At 46.8% G+C, this 15,110-nt stretch overlaps 1 protein-coding gene across 2 annotated transcripts in view; it reads left to right on the forward strand.

Moving 5' to 3' along the window:
• Ap2a2 (adaptor related protein complex 2 subunit alpha 2) overlaps positions 1-15,110 on the forward strand; it is a 71,635-nt gene that overhangs the window by 41,373 nt on the left and 15,152 nt on the right. The window contains exons 5-10 of one of the 2 annotated variants that reach the window (XM_036199278.1): positions 44-173; positions 2,917-3,018; positions 8,777-8,885; positions 11,009-11,159; positions 12,849-13,017; positions 14,629-14,766. In XM_036199278.1, the coding sequence (XP_036055171.1) occupies positions 44-173; positions 2,917-3,018; positions 8,777-8,885; positions 11,009-11,159; positions 12,849-13,017; positions 14,629-14,766 (799 nt within the window). The remainder of the gene's footprint in view (positions 1-43; positions 174-2,916; positions 3,019-8,776; positions 8,886-11,008; positions 11,160-12,848; positions 13,018-14,628; positions 14,767-15,110) is intronic. The other variant, XM_036199285.1, reaches the window with a different exon arrangement.

The following is a 15,110-nucleotide window of genomic DNA, read 5'->3' on the forward strand; positions in this document are numbered from 1 at the left end:
AGGCTGCCATTCTCCTGAGTGACTGATGATGTCTGTTTTCCAGAGATACTATGGATAGTGTGAAGCAGAGTGCAGCCCTTTGCTTGTTGCGTCTATACAGGACATCACCTGACCTAGTTCCTATGGGTGACTGGACATCCCGAGTGGTACACCTCCTCAATGACCAGCACTTGGTAAGTGTTTTATTCCACTCTTAACCATCCAGAAACCTTTTCAGAAGAGCGCTGTAGAAGTGGCCTTTTGAGACTCCCAGGATGATGAAGGTCTCCTCTGCAGCTAGGCACACAGGCTGCCAGCCTCTCCCTGCAGCAAGACATTCTCCAGGGATTCCATCTATGCAGAGTGATTCCCACTCAGCATCTATGTCTTCATAAGCTGCTTGTGTGGGACTGTGATGGGTGTGTTCCTGGTTAAGCTTCATTGTGCCAGTATTACTAAATTACCCATTTTATAGAAGAGGACTGGAAGTTTGTAATGGTGACTATGGCTGCTTATCTGGGTGGGAAACAGCTGTGGGCCATGGCCTCTGCTGCTTGGACTGCTGAGCAAGTGAGTCTAATGGGGTCAGGCAAGTGTGTTTGCTAGTTACTTTTCCCCAGGACAATCTGCTGTGAAAGTTAAAGCTTGTTACATGAACATTCAGAGTTCAGTCGAGGGGCTTGCATTGGACATTCTACTGTGTAATGGCCACTGTTCAAGCTTGTTGAGATAGGAGTTGAATAGATCTTGAAGGGAGTGCAGAGAAGGCAGAGGGCCCCGAGGTGAGCCAGTAATGCTGCTTTGTGAGTGGGCCCTGAGCACTGGTGCAGATAGCTTAGACCCTGCAGGCTTGAGTACCATCTGGGGCTCAGGTGTTGCTGGAGGCCATCGGCTGTGTCAGGTAAATGGTAGTTCACCATCAGTAGACTTTGTAAATTGTAAACAGTGGGGATTTCCTAGTTTTTTTGTTTTTGTTTTTCTCATGACAGAATTTCTCTGTGTAGCCTTGGCTGTCCTGGAACTCTCAGAATGGCCTTGAACTCACAGAGATCTGCCTGCCTCTGCCTCCTGGGTTCCGGGATTAAAGGTGTGCACCACTGCCACCAGGTAGGAATTTGCCAGTTTTATAGCTGAGGAAACCAAGGTTCAGAAAGATTAAGATTCTCGTAGCCATAGCGGTCCAGACTTAAACCAGCTTTTCAGAGGCTGTGAGAGTCAGGTGTCGTGCCATTGTGCAGGTGAGCCAGCTGTGTGCAGCTGAGCAGCATTTACTCTGTCTGATAAGATGTCAGATGCTTTCTTATAGCTTGGTGACCTCTTCTGAGAGCAGTGTATAATCCCAAGGCCAAGGATCTGCAGGTGAGGTCAAGAATACACAGAGGCCTCTCAGTAGAGGGATATACTGGTGAAGAGGCAGCCCTGATGACCCATAAGGGTGGTGAGATGGAACAGATGACTTAGAGCTATGAGGACTGAATGAATGGCCATTTGGGGAAGAGATTTGGAGAGGGAGCAAAAGGCCAGGGTTGCCCTATATTCACCTGAGGCCAGGGGATACTTGAGGACCATGTGTTTGCATATGGCAGTGTGCTTCTTGTTTTTAGCTTCCTGGGAGATCACAGAAGAACAGACAGTGATGTAAAGAGAAGCTGAGTCGGTGGCCAATAGCTAGCTGTTTGCACATAGCTTCAGTAGCAGTATTTCTTGTGAATTTGGCCTATTCCAAATGCTAGGAATCCAGAAGTACCTGACTGTTGCATGAATCCTAAATGGTCTTAATAAAAACCCAGAGCCAGATACCTGGGGTAAATACTGAAAGATCAGAGCAAGCCACATAACCGCTTGCCAACTCCTCAGCCAAAAGGGGAAGATCCTATCTACATGAATCCTCAAACTGAATGCCCCTGAGTCCTCAGCTGAAAGGGGGCCAAACTCCTACCTTATATTCCTTTCTCTGACCAGCCTTATCGATTCCTGTCTCAACTTTCCTAGTTTTGGGATTAAAGTATGAGCTGTCACCACCTGGCTCTGTTTCTCTTTTAGACTGGGTTAATCTTGTATAGTCCAGGGTGGCCTTGAACTCACAGAGATCGGTCTGCCTTTGCCTCCCAAGTGCAAGGATTAAAGGTGTCACCACTCCTGGCCTCTGGCTAACTCTGTGGCTGGCCCTGTCCTCTGCTCTTCAGGCAAGCTTTATTTGTTAGAGCATATACAAAATATCACCACACTTGACTCCTAACCTGATGGAATTTACTTTTGTTTTTGAACCAGTATCTTACCATATAGCTTGGACTGGCCTTGAAGAAACATTTGTTCTTCTTCCTCTGAAGTGCTATGATTACAGGTGTGCCATACTGCCAGGCTAGAGATTTCTTAACCAAAATCTTTCAAGAGATAATGTACTGGAAACAGCTATTTGTTTCCCTTGGACAGTGGTAGACCTAAGGCCTTGTGGGGAAACTGCCATGCTGCACTGGGGTTTCACCTGCTCCAATCTGAGTCCGTAGGGTGTGGGGACGGACTCTGCAGGGGAGCAGTCTTCAGCCCTGGGTCTGGGACCTATCCAAGTTAAGATAGAGCAGGACTGAAAATTCAAGTAAGTTGGAAGGTTCTGTCTCCCACTACAGTGGGCACAGTCATTTAAATGAAAAGCAACTGGAGCAGATGGGGACAGAGGCACACAGGTGACAAACAGAATAGGGCTCACAGGCTTTCCAGTTGCAGCCCTGCTTCACCTGCAAGTACCTGGGCCAAGCTAGACTAGATTGCCAGTTTCCAGAGAGAAGGTGGACCCAGAAGGAGCCAGTATGCCCTGTCTCAATTTTGCAAACCTCATGGGTCAGTCAGGGCAGGCTTGGGCTCAGGTGGCTGTGTACCATAGATTGTACTTTACCTGTGGTGTCTGTGGGCCTCCTGATTGGAGTTCTTGTCTTTCAGGGTGTAGTGACTGCTGCAACTAGCCTCATTACCACACTGGCCCAGAAGAATCCCGAGGAGTTCAAGACTTCTGTCTCCCTAGCCGTCTCTCGACTGAGCAGAGTAAGTCCATGGTGGGGACAGATAGCAGGGGATCTTGATCTTCATTGCTTGACTGAAATATTTCTTTATGCTTTAGAATGTAGGATGTTTGGCCCAGTTTGTAAATTCCAGGATAAAAATTGCCTCTGCCAGTTCTTGATATTTCATTCTCTGTTAGTTGAGAAGGACCCTGCCCTATCCAGTGTGTACGTTGAGGGGCAGCTGCCAGTGGCAAGCATTCTCCTGTCCCCTGAAGAGGAGAGCGTGTTAGCTGGTGTACTCCCTACCCACCTTCACTGTAGCTAGGACTGGCCCTGGCTTTGTGTCTTGGATTTTGTCAGCGGGTCTACGTGGCATGTTTATTTTGTATGTGTCTATCTGGCTGCCTTGGGTGTGAACCCCTTTCTTTTGTTTGGAGTAGCTGTTATTATTTTTCTGATTCTGCAAAGAAGTGGCCATTCAATGGGCTGCGGTATAATCATCCCCGTTCTGTCAAGTCTTTTGTTACTTTCTGCTTGGAGACAGTCATTAATGATGTACTGTGAGCAGCCCAGGATGTTTTGTGGTCTATGTGTGAAATGTTGGAAGTGGTAGGATGGCATTGCTTAGGCTGTAGGGGTGTTCAGTAGCTTCTACACTAGTTGCTGTGACACCTGCAGCAATGTGGCTGGTTCCTCTGATTTGGTCTTGCCTGAGGATGCTCACACTGGCCTCTTGGACTTGTATTTTACTGTGATAGGGCCTGGAGACTGGGAAGCATTCACATAGATTGGCACTGTCGCCTGCATTGGATTGGAACATACAACTTGCCACCACTTACCCTTTGTTGTTCTTATAGGTAGTGAGTGTATATGACCTTCCTTGATCTGTGTGTAGAAGTTGGTGTGACATGCTATTTGGCTTTCTTGTTTTGACACAGGCTCTAACTGTGTAGCCCAGACTGGCCTTGAACTGACAATCTTTCTTCTATGGCTAGGAATATTACCATGTCACTGTTTTGTAGAGTTCTCTGGTTAGAGACTTTAAGTTGCTGGGCCTCCTCTGGTCAGAGCACTAAATCCAGTTTGAGAAGTCAGCTGCTTTGAGGCCCCTCCTAGGTGGCATAGCCGGCCCTGTACAGATGTGAGGGACCCAATACCCTGGACCACCCTGGAGAGCCTGCTACTCTGTGAGTTCTACTTCCTGTTCTCCCCACACTGCTCTCTGAAGCTTTGCCAGTCTTCGGCCTCACAAGTCATCTGTGTACCTGGTCCCTACCCCCAGAGTCCCATGGGGTCACTTGCCTTTGCAGACAAGGTGTCTCTGTAACCTTTTGTAGCTTTTCTTTTCTTTCTTTCTTCGTTTCTTTCTTTGTTCCTTCCTTCCTTCTTTTTTTTTTTTTTTGAGACGGAGTTTCTCTATGTAGCTTTGGGCCCTGTCCTGGAACTTGTTCTATAGACCAGGCTGGCCTTGAACTCAGAGATCCGCCTGCCTCCGCCTCCTGAGTGCTGGGATTAAAGGTGTGCGCCACCACCGCCAGGGGTCCACGGTAGTATGTTGGATAGGATATACTATTGCTGTACTGAGTCAAGGTTGGAATGGTCTTCCAGTCACCATAGCATCCACCTGCTGGCTTTAGTTCCAGGTCTTGAGGAAGCTAAGCTGTCCCAGGACCCTGTTGCCACAGCCATACCATCCTCAGTCATCCCTAAGTGCCTTATATATTAGACTGACAGCTCTGTTTTAAAATGCCGTTCTCAGAGATTGCTTACAATTGTTACTTTTTTATGAGGTTCAGGGGATTGAGTCTAGTACCTTGTGTATGCTAGATAAACATTCCACTGCTGAGCTGTATTACAAGTCTAGAATTTGTACTTTAAATGTGATGTTATCTTTTTTGTTTTGTTTTGTTTTGTTTTTGAGATAGGGTTTTCTTTGTGTAGCTTTGGAGCCTGTCCTAGATCTTGCTCTGTAGACTAGGCTGGCCTCAAACTCACAGAGATCCGCCTGGCTCTGCTTCCCGAGTGCTGGGATTAAAGGCGTGCGCCACCACTGCCCAGCCTCTGTGTAGTTTTGATGCTTGTCCTGGATCTTGCTCTGTAGACTAGGCTGGCCTCAAACTCACAGAGATCCGCCTGGCTCTGCTTCCCGAGTGCTGGGATTAAAGGTATGTGCCATTGCTGCCTGGAATATGATGTTATCTTATGCAACTGATTAAACAAAATTCTTTTTGGGCCAGGTTTGGTGGCACCTGCCTTTAATCTCAGCACTTGGGAGACAAAGGCAGATAGATCTCTATGAGTTCAAGGCTAGCCAGGGTTACATAGTGAGACTCTGTGTCAAAAAAAATTTTAGTGTGGTGGAATACACATAAAATCTATTATTCTGACTTTAAAATGTATATACTTCATTTGGTGTTAATTAGATCCATAATCTCCATCTATTGCTACAACTTCATTTTTAGTATGTATTTATTATTTGTGCACACTTGTGAGCCATGTGTGTTATGGCATGCATGTAGAGGTCAGAGGTCAGCTTGTGGGTGTCAGTTCTCTCCTTCCATGTGGGTCCCAGGGATCAAACTCAGGTCATTAGGCTTAACTGTAAGCACCTTGACCCCCTGAGCCATCTCACTGGTTCTCTATTTCTCTTTTCACCCTGTAAACTTATCCTCATTAAACACTGATACTCCACTTATCCTTGCCAACCTTTGGCACCTTCTACATGGCTGTCACTGGCTTTAACAACACTGGCTACCTTATGCAAGTAGAATCACATAATATTTTCCATTTAACATAATGCCCTTAGAGACTACCTGTGTTTCTAGACTTCTCGTATCAGTATTTTCTTTCTTCCTAGGCCTGAATAATCTTTTTTTGTGGAGCTGAGGATGGAACCCAGGGCCTTGCGCTTGCTAGGCAAGCACTCTACCACTGAGCTAAATCCCCAACTCCGACCTGAATAATCTTTACTTAAGATTGTGTGTGTGAGTTTGTATATACACATGTATATGCATACTGCTCACAGAGGTTAGAGAGAGATGGGTCCCTAAGGAGCTGAAGTTACAAGCAGTTATGAGCCACCCAACATGGGTGTTGGTAACTGACCTAAGGCCCTCTGGAATAGCAGTATATCCTCTTAACCACTAAACTGTCTCTTCAGCTCTGAGGGATGAATAGTATTCTGTCTCATATGCATTTTGCTAACTCCTCAGCCTTGGGCTGCTTGGATGTTGGGTTGCCATGTTTTGGCTGCTGTGGATAGTGCTGTTGTAAATGTGGCTTGGCTGTGCATAATGTGTCTCCTGCATGCTGCTTTTTCTTTTGGGAGTGGAGTTGCTGGATTATATGCTAATTTCATTTTTATTTTTATTATTTTTGTTTTTTGTTTCTCGAGACAGGGTTTCTCTGTGTAGCTTTGCACCTTTCCTGGAACTCACTCTGTAGACCAGGCTGGCCTCAAACTTACAGAGATCCGCCTGCCTCTGCCTCCTGAGTGCTGGGATTAAAGGCGTGTGCCACCACAGCATGGCACTAATTTTATTTTTAAAAGAAACTGACATACTGTCTGCAGAGTACCTACACCATTTTATATCCCCATCAATGGTACACAAGGGTCTAATTTCTCACATCACTAATGTTTGTCTTTTAATGTGTATGTGTGTGCACATCATGACTCATGTGGAGGTCAGAGGACAACTTTTAGGAGTTAGTTCTCCCATTTTTTTAAAATAAATTTATTTTATGTGCATTGGTGTTTTGCCTGCATGCATGTATGTTTGTGTGAGGGTGTTGGATCCTCTGGAACTGGAGTTACAGACAGTTGTGGGCTGCCATGTGGTTGCTAGAAATTGAACTCAGGACCTCTGGAAGAGCATCCACTGCTCTAAACCACTGAGCCACCTCCCATTTTTTAACAAAGGATTTATTTTTATTTTAATTTTGTTTAGGTTTGTTTGTTTGCATGTGGGTATGTACATGTGAGTGCAGAGACATCAGATTCACTAGAGATGGAGTTACAAGTAGTCTTGAGCTGCCTGAAGTGGATACTGGGAACTGAACTTGGGGCCTCTAGAAACACTGAGCCATCTCTCTAGCTCTCTCCTTCTATCTTTGCATGGGTTCCAGGGATTGGTCTCAGGTTGTCAGGCTTGTGAGACAGACAGGTGCTTTTACTCACTGAGCCATTTGGCCCTCCCTCCCATCCTTCCTTATTTGATACAAGGTTTTGCTCAGTAGCCTAGGCTGGTCTTGAATTGGAGATCCTCCCCCCACCCACCAAGTGCCAGGATTATAGGTATGCACCATTGTGCTACTATGCTGGCATGTTTTATTTTTTGGTGATGCTTTTCCTCACAGTTGTGGTTGTGACCTGTGATCTTGATTTGCATTTTCCTAATGATGAGGTTGGGCATCTTTTCATTGCTTATTGGCCATGTACTTATCTCATCTGCAGAAGTGGCAAATCTTAGGGTTTTCTTTTTTTTCCCCTTGGGAGGTGGTGTTGGGATTGAACCTAGGGCCTGAGTCTGTGGAGTTTTTCTATCACTGAGCTGCATCTCTAGCCCCCTCTCTATTGCACCTTCATGGATTATTATCTGAGGTATGCTCTATTGACTGTACTAATTGCTCTGAAAGCATTCACTTTTGATTTTCTTGTCTTCTATTGTGTTTTCCTATTTTGATCCTGTTTATGTCTTTATTGTCTTATTTTTTCCTAAACATTCAAGAGTTATCCTTGCCTTCCTGTTGTAAATAAATGCATTTAAAACTTCAGGTTTCTCTCTGAGCATGATGGAGCTGGAAAGAAAATGTTGGAAAGACAAATCATATTTTTGCTTCTCTGCATTTCCTGGAGGTGGTTTGGGGCTTGTTTTTGCCTGGTTTGGCTGCTTGCTGTTAACTTCTTGCCCTGTTTAGTCCTTTCTTGACTCTCCAGCTAGTACCATCAGGATAAGCTTTCTAGAATGTGCTCACCTGGCTAAAGGGTCATATGAGTGCACTTTTAGGGATGGGGCAACTCTGAGTCCCTAGAAAGAGAAGTAACAGGCAGCCAGGTGTGGTGCTGCAGGTCTTTAATCCCAGCACTCGAGGCAGAGATGGGTGGGCCTCTGTGAGTTCGAGGCCAGCCTGGGCTACAAAGCTAGTTCCAGGACAGCCAGGGCTGTTGCACAGAGAAACCCTGTCTCAAAAACAGCAGCAACAACACAAAAGGTACAAGAGGTGGAGAGGACACGTTGCTGTCTGTGGAGACAGCTGTTGTCACAGCTAGGCCAGGAGACATACTGGATTAGGAGGTGGAGATTTAAGTAGAGCAAGTACTGCCTGGCTCATCAAGCTCACAGCATGGCTCAGGCTCGGGGGCTTTGGGTGTGGGTCAGAACGTTAGCTTCTTAGGTTGTCCCCACCCTTCTGAGTGACCCTGAGGCACTTTCTTCAGTTCATTTTCCAGTCCACAAAGGAAAGACTGATTTCCTTCTTCAGATGTTAGTGTTAGTACTAAGGGATGGTTGCTGCTTGGGTATTGCTTGGAAGCAGCCTTGGTCATCTGTGCCTCGGGCACCATAGCCCTCGTGGTGATAGCATTTGAAGCTGTCCTCTGAGAGGTGTGCACTGTCCCTTTCAGTGTGAGCTGATGGGGCCATGCCAGCTTCTTTCCAGGGGACAGTATTGAAATAGCTGACACTGCAAACTAAACGACTGTCCTCAGAAAGCACGGTCCAGGGACCAGTGTGGCTCTTCTAAGGGTCCCCACAGAGGCTCCTGAGGACAGTGCTGTTATCCACTCACCTGTTTTACAGATTGTGACGTCTGCATCAACAGATCTTCAGGATTATACTTACTACTTTGTCCCAGCTCCTTGGCTGTCAGTCAAACTTCTGAGACTGCTGCAATGCTACCCACCCCCAGGTAATGTTCCCTGCAGCCCTTCTAGGTGGTTTTTTTTTTTCAGCCCCCCCCCCCCCAGTAGTATTTCCCATATTCTCTTCATTGATGCTCCCTGCAGCCCCCTACTCCATGACCGCAGACTTAACAAGGGAGAATTTAATTCCTTAGTTGATCAAAATCTTGTTTATTAGATTTAAAAGTTTATTAGGTGGTGCTTCAGAGAGAGGTCAAATTAGTGAAGTGCTGGCATGATAAACACAAGGACTTGAGTTCAATCTGAAACCAACATGAAAAGCCAGGCTTTGTAGTACATACTTGTAATCCTAGTAGCAGGGAGGAAGAGACAGCAGGATCTAGTGTAAGCTACTGGCAAGACATGCCTCAGTGAGTGACCCTATCTCAGAAGTGTGGATGTGGATGGAACCTGAGGCCGACCCCTCCCACAGGCACATATATCCACATATAACTACTTGAGCACCACATATAAAATTCATTGGGAGCCTTGGTTCTGTTCTGTCCTCTTCCTCCTCTTTCTTGCAATAGGTTGTTTTTTGGTTTTTGGTTTTTCCAGACAGGGTTTCTCTGTGTAACAGCTCTGACTGTCCTGGAACTCACTTTGTAGACCAGGCTGGCTTAAACTCAAAGAGATCCTCCTACCTCTGCCTCCTGAGTGCTGGGATTAAAGGTGTGCACCACCATTGCCTGGCTGCAATAAGTTCTTATTGTACAGCATAGACTGTCCTGGAATTCACTGTAATCTTCCTGCTTCAGCCTCCCACGTGCTAGGATAACAGGCACCCACCACTATGACTCGAATTTGCTCTCTATAGGTTTTTGCTTTATTAGTTTTTACATTTACATTAGTTTTAATATTTTACATTTTGTGTGTGTGTGTGTGTGTGTGTGTGTGTGTGTGTGTGTGTGTAAATGTATTGTGGATGCATGTGCCACAGCATGCATGCAGAGGTCAGAGGGCAACTTGTGGGTGTTGTTCTCTCTTTTCACATGTGGGTACTAAGGATTGAGCTCAGATTAGAGTACTGATAGCTCTTTCAGAGGACCTGGGTTCAATTTCTAGCACCCACACGACAGCTCACAACTGTCTGGGACCTGTTTGACAAATGCCTTTATCCATTGAGCTGTCTCACTGGCCCTCATTTTGTTCTTTTTTTTTTTTTTTTAAGTTTATTTTTATTTCTTTATTTTTTATGTGCATTCGTGTTTTGCCTGTGTGTGTATGCCTGTGTAAGGGTGTCAGGTCCCACCCCAGACAGTTGTGAGCTGTCATGTGGGTGCTGGAAATTGAACCCAGGTCCTCTGGAAGAGCTATCAGTACTCTAAACCACTGAGCCATCTCTCCAGTCTCCCTAGTTTTGTTCTTAATGAGACAGGGTCTCCTGTAATAACTCAGTCTGTTGTTGGACTTACTATAGTCTTGCCCTCCTAATCTTCTGCCTCTGTCTTCTGAGTGCTCTGATACAGGTGTGTACCATCATGGATGGCTTTAGTTTTTCCTTCTGCTTTGAATCACATTAAAAAGATTTCTTCTTTCTTCCTCTTTATGTTGCTGTATATTTTCTCCTTTTCTGTGGGTAATAACAGAAAAAAGTCTCCTTGTCTTTGAAGCTTCTTCGATGTTTCACCCATAATTCTTGGATTTTATGACTAATATACTCTTGTCTCAACAGGGGTACTTTGTGCCCTCTGAATCAGAAGCAGGTGTGGCTACTACCACAGCTGCTCTGTCTGCACCTCATTTTTTTTTTTTTTTTTTTTAGATTTATTTATTTATTATGTATACAGTGTTCTGTCTGCATATATACCTGCAGGCCAGAAGAGGGCACCAGATCTCATTATGGATGGTTGTGAGCCACCATGTGGTTGCTGGGAATTGAACTCAGGACCTCTGGAAGAATAGCCAGTGCTCTTAACTGCTGAGCCATCTCTCCAAGCCCCACCTCATGTTTATGACACTGAACATGGAGCTGTCCCATGGCAATTAAAAAATGCTCCCAGTTATATCTGCAGCTGGGAATAACTGTCAATAGAACAAACAGTGTGTCGGAGGCCTCTTGCCCAGGTGTGGGGTAGGGCTGGTGGGATATATGCTTTGGTAGCCCAGCCGACAGTTGTGTCTTGCCCAGAAGACCCTGCGGTGCGTGGCCGTCTGACTGAGTGCTTGGAGACCATCCTGAACAAGGCCCAGGAGCCACCTAAGTCTAAGAAGGTCCAACACTCAAATGCCAAGAATGCTGTTCTGTTTGAGGCCATCAGCCTGATCATCCATCATGACAGGTGAGCCACTGTCAGCAACACATCACTCTCAGAGATAGCATGTGGAGGCTGGCACTTGGTGTCTGCTGTTTGTGCAGATGCTGACAGGTAGCTTCCTTCTAGGCTTGGCCTGTATCAGGTAAGACCACTGACTCCTCATGCTTCTCCAGCTGATGTACCTACCGTCTCTGGCCATAGGACATCCCCTCTAGATACTTCGGCTGTAGCATCTTCCCTAGAGCTGCTTGTGTCCCTGTCACCAAGAGGCTTTTCTGAAGGAAGAGACACCTGGATGCTGTTAGCTTTGCTGCTCAGGAAGGCACACTCCAGTATTCTGGGGTCTCCTGAATCCTGACTCCCAGCTCCTGTAGAGGGCCACGGGTGGGTCACAGGCAGTGGTTATCTTACATAGCCCAGGCTTGCTTCTGGTCTTTTATGCTCAACCCTGGTGGCATGCCCTTGTGTATGCTTGTGGCACTGTGCTCTGGATCTCTGCCAGAGGCCTGAGGCTCAGGAGCAGGGCTGTAGAAGACAGCAACTCTATCTAGCCTGGTTGGAACCAGCTGTTTTTACTAAATCATTTAGATAAATGTTACTGGGATAGAAACAGTTTTTCAAACTGGAGCAGGGCTGAGAATGAACTGTTAAAAACAATGTGAAGGAGATCTTATTCTTTTTGTTTGTTTGTTTTTTCGAGACAGGGTTTCTCTGTGTAGTTTTGGTGCCTGTTTTGGATCTTGCTCTGTAGACCAGGCTGGCCTCGAACTCACAGATCTGCCTGGCTCTGCCTCCCAAGTGCTGGGATTAAAGGCGTGTGCCACCACTGCCCAGTTCTTATTTAAGAAACATGTGTAAGGAGAAATTGTTACGATTTATCCTGAGTTCCCCATTAGCCCCCACCACTTACTGTTTGCCCTAGCCTGGTCCAGTTTCCTGCACAGCCCTGCTCCAGGCTGGCTGCTGTTCAAGTCAGTTTTCTGGACACAACTTGAAGAAAATGAAGCCTTGGTCTACCAGACCTTTCTGGAGTTCACTCTGGAGTAGGGGAAATCCTGCAGACTCACTAGAAAGTCACCCCCTCTTCATTGTAACCCCTCTTTACAGCCCTTCATTGTACATCTTCCTTACAGCACCCCTTCCTCACTCTCATGTCTCACTGCACTTCTACTACCTCCTCACTGTGCTCCTCCTCACTGTGCTCCTCCTCACTGCATCTCCTCCTCACTGTGCTCCTCCCCACTGCATCTCCTCCTCACTGTGCCCCTCCCTACTGCATCTCCTCCTCACTGTGCTCCTCACTGCATCTCCTCTCTACTGCATCTCCTCCTCACTGTGCCCCTCCCCACTGCATCTCCTCACTGTGCTCCTCCCCACTGCATCTCCTCCTCACTCTGCCCCTCCCCACTGCATCTCCTCCTCACTGTGCTCCTTCTCACTGCATCTCCTCCCCACTGCATCTCCTCTCCACTGCATCTCCTTCTCACTGCATCTCCTCCCCAGTGCATGTCCTCCTCACTGTGTCCCTCCTCACTGCATCTCCTCCTCATTTGCTCCTCCCCACTGCATGTCCTCCTCACTGTGCCCCTCCCCACTGCATCTCCTTACTTTTCCCCCTCCCCATGCATCTCCTCCTTACTGTGCCCTCTTTTTGTAGTTCTCAGCCCTTCCTAACTGTATCCCCCTCCTCACCATGTCCCCTGTTCCTTGCAGTGAGCCAAACTTGCTCGTCCGTGCCTGTAATCAGCTGGGCCAATTCCTGCAGCACCGGGAGACGAACCTGCGCTACCTGGCTCTGGAGAGCATGTGCACATTGGCCAGCTCTGAGTTCTCTCATGAGGCAGTAAAGACCCACATTGAGACTGTCATCAATGCCTTGAAGGTGTGCTTCTTGTTGGTCATGTGTGGCTGCCTTTATGTGGATGCCAGAAGATTCGGAGGTGCCTCCTGTATGCATAGATGAGTTCCTTCAAGCTGTTTAGTTTGGACCCTAGGGTGTTTGCCTGTCTCTTGTCACTTGCTGACATGTGGGGTGGATGCAGCAATTGGGGGAGAAAGCTGTCTATCTTCCTGCAGTGAAGCCCTGCTATTCCCATGGACACAGCTCCTGAGAACAGAGTTCTAGCCAAGTACCTTTACCCGAGTTTGTCTCTGTTGTGACAGTCCTGTCCCATGGGACGAATTCATGTGACACCTGCCTGGAGTCCAAGATAGTATAGTTCAGTAAACATAAGTAGTTTTTTTTTTCTTTCTTTTCTTTTTTTTTTTTTTTAATTTTTTTTATTATGTATACAGTGTTCTGTCTGTGTGTATCCCTGCAGACCAGAAGAGGGCACCAGATCTCATTATAGATGGTTGTGAGCCACCATGTAGTTGCTGGGAATTGAACTCAGGATCTTTGGAAGAGGAAGCAGTGCTCTTAACCTCTGAGCCATCTCTCCAGCCCCCAAGTAGTTTTCTTTTGGTTAAAAGATGAAATATTTTGTTCTTCTTTCCAGGAAGCTTCACCTTTTACAAAGCAAAATTCCTTGTCAAGGATTTTAGTTTTTTTAAGGATTAGAACTCCAGAATTGAAAGAGCCTAGCTGAGGTTACCTGTTCTCATACCTGCTTCTGAGTGTGAGTGACATGCTGGTGTGCTTCTCTGGAATAGCACACATTGTCCACTGTACCCGTTTGTTAGGATAGTTCATTAGGGAACTGTGGATGCAGACCCTTCTTCATCTTGGTGAGTCTTCAGCTGCAGTGAAGCAGGTCTGGCCCTTGTCTGTGTGTTTGTATAACTCAATAGGCATTTGGTGCCTGTCTTGAACATAAGGTTGCATTCTTCCCCGTCCTGATTGATGTCTGTTCCCTTCATTCCCTTTGATCACAAAGCTCTCATCTCAAGCTTCTCTAACCCTTGTTAGGTCCCTCTGTCCTGCCCTGGGTCATCCTGTACTATTCTCTACCACTGCAGGGGGCTACAGATACCTGCACCATGCTTCTCAAGCATTGTGTGTGGTAGGGTTTCTGGAATCTCTTTCCCATACCACCCAAGAGGGGCCCAAGAACCTGCCTCGGAACCAGCTCCCAGGCAACACGGAAGGTGCTAGTCTGTGCCCACACAATGGAGAGGCCTTAGTGACCACCTGCTCACCAGGCCTGAGGTGTAATCCTCAGAAGAGTTGGTCAGGGAGGAGGGAGAGTGAACAGAGAGGGCTAGAACTGGATTATCCTGACTGAACTAAGTATGAGGGGGCAGGCAGTGAGTTGTGTGTGGGTTCCAAGTGGCCTAAGTTGTTGGGTCCCATATATTGATAGTAAGGGGCCCAGTGAGAGACTTGGAGATAGGGGAGCACCCTGCCTGATGGTCATAGTGCTATAGGGTGCCCTAAGATAGCGCCTGTGGAATAAATAGATGCTAGCTCATGGACTGACATACAGCAGAGGACAGGCACTGTCCACCAACCTGTGCTTTGCAGGAGTGGCTCTGACTCTGCTTTGTTTCCCAGACGGAACGAGACGTGAGTGTGCGGCAGCGGGCAGTGGACCTGCTCTACGCTATGTGTGACCGCAGCAACGCCCAGCAGATTGTGGCTGAGATGCTGAGCTACCTAGAGACGGCTGACTACTCCATCCGAGAGGAAATTGTGAGTCCTGCAGCCTGAGGGCTGCCCAAGCTGCTCCCTACTGTGGATATGAGTTCCAGTGGATAATTCCTGGGTGGTTTTCAGTGTGTCTGTGAGACACTAGATAAAAGATTCCAGGGTTGGAGATTTAGCTCAGTGGTAGAGCGCTTTGGCCCTGGGTTCGATCCTCAGCTCCCACATACAAAAAAAAAAAAAAAAAAAGATTCCTTGTCTCTGGCCTTCCAGTGTGGGTGTTTGGCAGTGCAGGGTGTAGTCATCTGTGCCAGACAAGCATGAGCTTGTCTCAAAGCTATTGAGAAAAGTAAAATGAAATTTACAGGCAAATGGATGGAGCTAGAAAAAAA

The sequence above is a fragment of the Onychomys torridus genome, chromosome 1, assembly GCF_903995425.1.
Source record: "Onychomys torridus chromosome 1, mOncTor1.1, whole genome shotgun sequence".
Lineage (NCBI taxonomy): Eukaryota > Metazoa > Chordata > Mammalia > Rodentia > Cricetidae > Onychomys > Onychomys torridus.